General features: G+C 56.8%; 1 protein-coding gene across 2 annotated transcripts in view; it reads left to right on the top strand.

Moving 5' to 3' along the window:
- The window catches only part of MACO1 (macoilin 1), a 31,636-nt gene continuing 24,951 nt past the window's right edge, over positions 1-6,685 (top strand). For both annotated transcript variants that reach the window (XM_068159119.1, XM_068159118.1), the window contains exon 1: positions 1-889. In XM_068159119.1, coding sequence (XP_068015220.1) covers positions 810-889 — 80 coding nt within the window. In that variant the 5' untranslated portion in view covers positions 1-809. The remainder of the gene's footprint in view (positions 890-6,685) is intronic.

Genomic DNA, 6,685 nt, shown 5'->3' with positions numbered 1-6,685 from the left:
CTGTGCGGTGGGGGACGTACAGGGCGCGACAAGCTGCCAGAGTTTAGCTTCCCCATTCCCAACAGCTTATTTGCCAGCAAGCTTGTCAATCAAGTGTAAGGGGCGGTACTTCAGGGCTAGTGTGACAGAGGAAATTGATCCCTCCTTTTTCCGTTTCCGAGTGGATAGCTGCGCTGTCCTTTTATTTTTATTTGCCTCTTCCATTGGGAAGCTTCGCTGTCGATCACAGCACAGGGCGGGAACAAGCGCAGAAGGACAGTAGGCGGGAAAAGAACGAAACCTTCCCAGGGATTGGCCCGCAAGCCATCAATTCACGACTCCCTCCCTTTGACGGGCTGGCGTGGCCGTCAATCAAGGGCGTGGGCGGGCCAGCCGGTGGCGCTGGGCAGAATCAACTTTCTGGTGTCGCCATGGGGCTCCTCGGCCGTCCGTCTGCCTTTCCGCGCTGCCTATTGGTGGAGCAAGCTGTCATTCCGGCGGAGTCGGCAGCTTGATTGGGCAGCGCCGCAGGAGGCGGGGCGCTGCGCGGCGACTGCGCGGGGGGACGCGGCGGGGAGGGACGGACCAGGAATTATTTTTATTTCTTTGTTTCCCAGGGAGAAAAAAAAAAAAAAACCACCTGGAAAAAAAAATACCAAGGGGGAAAAAAAAAAAAGGCAAACCAGCGACCCCAGCCCCGGGCGAAGGAACCCCCCGCGAGGGGCGGATGCTGCTGCCGTGAGCGGGGCGGGCCAGGGCAGCGCGGGGCCGGGAGCGCGGCGGCGGCGGGCCCCGGGCCGGGCTGGGCCGGGCCGGAGGCGGCCGGGAGGATGAAGCGGCGGAGCGCGGACTGCAGCAAACTGCGGCGGCCGCTCAAACGCAACCGCATCACCGAGGGCATCTACGGCAGGTACGGAGCGGGGGGCGGTGGCGGCGGCGGAGGGGAAGGAGAAGGAGGAGGCAGAGGGAACGCACCGGCCCGGTCCCTTCGCAGCGTCGTCCCTTCAACGGCTCCCCGCTGTCCCGCGTCCCCGCCGCGACCCTGTCGGTGGGGGCCGCCGCGACATGGCGTCCGGCTGCCCTCCGGCGCTGCCCCGCCCCGCCCCGCGCCCTGCTCGCGCCGTCGCTAGGCCGCGCCGACCCCTCCGCCGCCCCCTCCCCTGCTGCCGGCCCCGCCGGGGCCGGGGGGGAGCTGCTGGCCAAGGTCCTGCCGGCTCTGCCTGGAGGAAGCGGCGAGGAGCCCTTGGGAGCCTCCCGCCACCGTCGTGCCCGGGCGCTGGAGCCTGCAGAGGACCCTGGCCGCCCTGTCTCCCGGGGGAGGTTTCCCGAGCGACTTCTCGGGGCTGGGTGTCCCCGGGGGGGTCAGGCTGGGGAACCGCACGCTGTGCTTCAAAGCGATGTGGTGCCGAAGGACGCGGTTCAGCGCCAGGCTTGGCAGAGTTCGGCAACGGTTGGCCTCGGCGGTCCCGGACGTCGTTTGCAGCCGCAACAATCGAGCGGTTCCAGGGCGCTGTGACAGCAGCAGCGTGGCAGGGCAGGCTGGCTGCTGCCCGGCGCTAGGGCGAAGAACCTCGGGCTTCACGTGGTGCTGGAGGTGCTGTGCCGTGGCCTCTGCGGTGGAAGCGTGCCAGGGTGAAAGGTGTAGCAGCGAGCGGCAGGCTGCGTGGGTGCTGCGCTGGGTGGCCCCGTGTGGGGCGAGCACCGCAGGGAGCTGTAGCTGTCGCTGCCCTACCGCTGCCCGGCGGGGTGGGGAAGGAGAGCGTAGTGAAGGGAGAGCCGCGTTCAGGGGCAGCAGCTCCGCGCTGCCTTCGAGCAGCAGCTGGTTTGCCAGCTGTTGACATGCGGAGCACACCGAAGCAGGGAGACGTTCCCAAGCGTTTGCTTGTGGTGAGCGTATTCTAAAGAGCGTTTTGAGCTCTGCCTTCCTGGCTGTGCATGCCAAATTTTGTCTGACAGGCACTGATTCTGTTTCTCTGAATAAGGACTTCTGAGTTTGGGTTAGTAGGGAAGCTGTGCAGCGCTTGCTGGAGCACAGCGATCCACTCCTGTTTCTACTTCAGTTGAGGTTTGTGTATGCAGTGGCTGGAAGCTTGAGCAAACTCACACAATGCAGATGTTAGCTTTGCATGAGGGAAGCAGTTGACTGTGAGCCCTCAGCAGCTGTCACAGCCCGTTCTCACTGAGTGAATCCCTGCGTGAGAGCAGAGTTGCTTTTGACTCTCAGGTGTTGAGGAAATGGTGCTTGGGGTGTTCAAAGGCATCCATTGCTCACAAGCTAATGTTTGAGATGATTGATCATAGGAAAAGAATTCAAGTACAAGCAGTGCCTTATGGAATTACTCAGTTTGAGAAGTCCTTCAGCATCCTGTGCTCTCTGCTGTCTGTGAGGTGGCTGGCTGGGCAGGTGGGGTGAGGGAAGGAAGGAAAAGCGGGCAGAGCTGAGAGCACCACCAGCTGATGAATGTGTCGAGCGTGGAGAGCTGTTGGAGCTGTGGGAAGAGCTGAGACAGACACCTGGCTTCTTGGACTCGCTTTTGCTGGATGTTTTAGTTCAGAGCTAGGCTTTTCAGCCTGTGTTTCATTTCAGCCTTTGTTTCATGCAGCTTTTGGGTGCACAGGAGTAGTCAGTGACTTCAAAGTATCATCCCACAGAAAGAAGATTGAAAGTAGAGTGAAGGCTTGACTCTGGAAATCCAAGCAGGGAGAGGGATTTCTGCACAGATCCTGGCTCCCCCTCTTGCTCTCCTGCTTCTCCTATCCCCTGGTGGTTTTTTAACCCCCCCTCTCTTTTCTTTGCCCTCCACAGCTCAAAGAGACACAGGTAGCTTCTCCTATGACTATAGATCTCTCCATGCTTGTAATGACTGTAGTTGTTTACTCTGTTTATCTTAATTGTCACCATCAGCTTACACAAAGCCAGTAAATACAGTTATCAGGAGGTAGCATCATAGTGTTACAAGCAAAGCAAAGGCTGAACAAACAGCATGATTGAGATACTCAACTCTGCTAGGATTTCTGTTTGCTCTTTGAAATTGAGGCCAATCTTCCCCTCCTTGTTCCCTCTCCAAGCTTTGGGTGCAGAGCCAGGCACAGCTGCCACTGGCAGACACATGTGAGTGCCCTTGAGAAGCTGCAAAGCTGAGGGGCTGTGGAGCAGGTGAAGCAAGGAAGGAATTGTCCTGCAGAGCTGCTGCTGGTGGGGTGCTCTCTGGGTGTAAATCTGAAGCAGATTACAGGAAGCACCTAGGGGAAAAAGCATTCATAGTCACAGAGTCAGAAATGAAAGCTCTCAGGGTGCAGTGCAAAATGTGAATTGCCTGGCACCCTGGATGTGAAGTGCTGTGGCAGCTCATGCAGGAGCTCTGAGGGGTCACAGCCTCACTTACTTGGCATTTTACAGCTGTATTTCTTTAAGGTACTTCCCCCCCCACACACACACACATTTACTGCCTGAATTAAATGGACTGTTTGGCTTCAGCCCCTCTCAAACACTTCCAAAGTCATTCCTGACCAATCTTCCCCCTGCCCCTTCCCCACCAGCTTGCCAGCAGCTGCCCTCCCTGCTCTTCTTCAGACTGCTTTTTCCATCCTGCAGTTTCCTTCCTCCTGCTCTTTGCCCTTTCCCCCCTTTCAGTTTACTCTCCCTCCCCATCTCCAGCTCTGAGGCCCTTCATGATGTGCCAGCACTGCCTTTAGCTCTTTCCCCCTGTGCCTGAAGCCTTGGGTGGCAGTGGTGCAGTACCACAGCTTCAGCTGAATGCTGCCATCTGTGCTCTGCAAAACCTGATGAATCCCCATCTACTATGTGCAGTACTTGTGATATTTAGAGGTGTTACAGTGCAGAGGGAGCATCACAACAATCAGAACAGAGCTGCTTTCAGTAGGCCTCCAAACCCAACAAACTCCTGATGGGAAGCATGAGAGCTCCTGGCTCTTTCCACAGTGTGCTCACAACTTGGCCTTTTTCACTGCTTTTCAGGCTCTCTGTTGCCGTTGCTCTGCAGCTCCTGCCTGATTAACATCATACCTCTGACACTCAACATGCCTGAAAGCCTTAGTTGTTAATTAAAGTATTCATTGCAGCTTGTCATCAGTTAAGCAATTAAAGTTTACTTGTTGCTGCTTGCTCCTAACTCTTCCCAGTCCCCATCCCTGCTCTGCTTTCTTGCTGATGCTGCTGCTTTAGGCTCTACTGAGTCATACTGGCACTTGGTACCAAGTCTGGCTGGTTGGATGTCAAGATGAGTTCCACATGGCAGTGGCTTTAGCTTGCACTGTCACAGCAGCTGACTTCTGCTGTGGCTCCTGGATTTCCTGACAGCAGGCCTCAGACACTTGGGGAATGGGAATGTTTGCAGCCCTATGGATATGTGTTGCCCTTATCACAGCCCTAGCCTGGGCTGGCAGCCAAGTGAGTGCCTGGGAGGATGTCTGTGTCTGATCTCCAAGTGCTTACTGACTGCCATAGGGGCAGGCTGGGCATCTCTGCTGGGCATCATACCAGGAGCCCTGTGCTGGGGGACTTCTGGTTCTCTGTGCCACCCAGCTTCTGATGTGGCTTCTTTCCAAGGACTTGACTCTTAGCTCTGCTGACAGCCAAACAAACTGCAGGGCAGAACAGCTCACCACTCACTTCAGGAGCGTGGCTTGCTCTCTGTTTAGGCTTTTCCTTTGGAAAGCTGTGATGGTTCTTCCTCCTGATTTGTTCTGGCACTTTTTTTGTAGGCTTTCTATATGGAGGGGAAAACCTTTTGCTTCTCAGCCTACCCTGGAGGTCTGTAACAAACCAGCAGTGCTACCTTTTAGGCCTTCCACTGAAATTCAGATCTCAAATCTGATTTAACTTGCATTTAAATGTGTTCTGCAGTGTCAGCCCCGATGGTGGATGTGATATCACTTCCCTCTGCCAGTGACTTTCATTCCCTGCTCACTGCAGTTCCTCCTGCTTGCTTTGCTGTGCTCTGGATCTGGTGTTTTCAGCTGAGTTACCCCAGTGGGTTCACAGCTTCTCCTGTTTCAGCACTGCAGCTCCACTTGCTGATTTCATGCCTGTGGTTCTGCAGCCCCTTGCACTTGCTTCCAGAATCACTGCTAGGGGTTTTCTGCTTTGTCTTCCTTTGCTTGACACTTGCATAGCTCAGCTGGCCTGCTCTGTGCCATTATCAGACAGTGAATACACAGTCTGGGAAGTTTCCTGGGATTCTTTGCATTTTCCTTCTCACCCATTCAGTCAGCAAGTGTTCCACACAATAGCTCCCAATATAGCATCATGGAGTGGTTTGGGTTAGAAGGGACCTGGCAGATCATCTAGTGCCAACCCTGCCCTGTGACACCAACATCTCCTGCTGGATCAGGCTGCTCAAGGCCCCATCCAACCTGGCTCTCAAGGATGGAGCCTCCACAGCATCCCTGGGCAGCCTGATCCAGAGCCTCAGCACCCTTCTGGGGTTGACTTTTTCCCTAGTGTCTCATCTCAATCCAGCTCCTTGCAGTTTGAAGCCACCCCCTGGTGCTGTCAGACAGCCCTGGCACATCCCAGCAGCTGTGTTTTCTCCCCTCCATGCTTGCTGTGGTTACTCTGTTGTCACCTTTCGTCTCCACCAGTAATGATCTCCCATCTTTGTGTGTTCTTCGGCATCACCAGTGATGGCCATGTGACATCCCCAGTGTTCTGGCTGGGTAACCTTCAGGTGGTGATGGGAGATGAGCAGGGCTGAGCAAAGTGTGCTCAGCTTCACCTTTCTGAAGCCTGCCTCTGTGCTTGGCACCCTGCCACCCTCAGGCTGTCATTGTCCCCTGTGAGTCAGGCTGCAGAGTGCAGCATGCCCCCAGTGCTGCTCCCAGTTTGGCTTTGGGGTGTGGTTTGAATCTGGGGAGGCTCTCTTGAGTGAGTTCCTTTCTCTTGAGGTATTTTTACCTTACAGCAAGCACAGTGTCTGTTTCTGTGGGGCAGTAAAAAGAGAACAAAGAAGAAGAGAAGGGAAAAAAGGAGGAACCACCAAAAAACCCCAGGGGGACAAAAAGAGGCAATGGCATCTGGCACTGGGGGGCAGGGAGGAAGAGCAAGGAGGCAAATGATGTGCTTGAAGATTCCCAGGGGGGCACAGGCACTGCTGGGTTATGAAGGAGTCTTTCTCTCCAGTGTGCCTTAGCAATCCCCTGAGCTTTCAGCGGCTCTGCAGCGCTGCGGTCGCTGCTCCTGGTCCCCTGCCCTCCTCGGCAGCGTGGCCAGCCTCCCCCCTGCGAGCTGAGGTGCCCTGTGCTGCTCTGGGAGGGGAAGGCCTGGCCTCCTTCACCCTGTCCCAGCACTCCCCCCTCGGACACGTACAGAAAGTCTGCCAGCCCGGACGGGAGGCACTTGCCCTGCAGGGAGAGGCTGCCGGCATCCTCCTTGGCACCCCCGAGCAGGGCCGAGCCGAGGGCTGGGGAGGTCAGGCAGCGCTGTGCCGCTCAGTGTTACCTCCGAGCCAGGCTCCTGACGCAGCAGCTCTCGGAGCCGGGGAGGTGTGTGGATGTGCCCAGAAAGATCACTGACCGGGGGGAGGCTCCCAGGCTCCGGAGGGCTGCCGCTGCGCTCCGAGGGCTGGCTGGGGGTGGGAGGGGAGGCGCGGAGGGACAGAGCCTCGCTAACAATGGCAAGGGAGGAACCGTGCCTGGGAGGGATGGAGGGGCTGAGGAGCGAAGATGGGGAGGCTGGCACACAGCA

Source organism: Melanerpes formicivorus, unplaced genomic scaffold (assembly GCF_026170545.1).
Source record: "Melanerpes formicivorus ecotype bairdi unplaced genomic scaffold, bMelFor1.0.p_v2 SCAF_45, whole genome shotgun sequence".
Lineage (NCBI taxonomy): Eukaryota > Metazoa > Chordata > Aves > Piciformes > Picidae > Melanerpes > Melanerpes formicivorus.
This window is presented reverse-complemented; position numbering and strand designations above follow the sequence as displayed.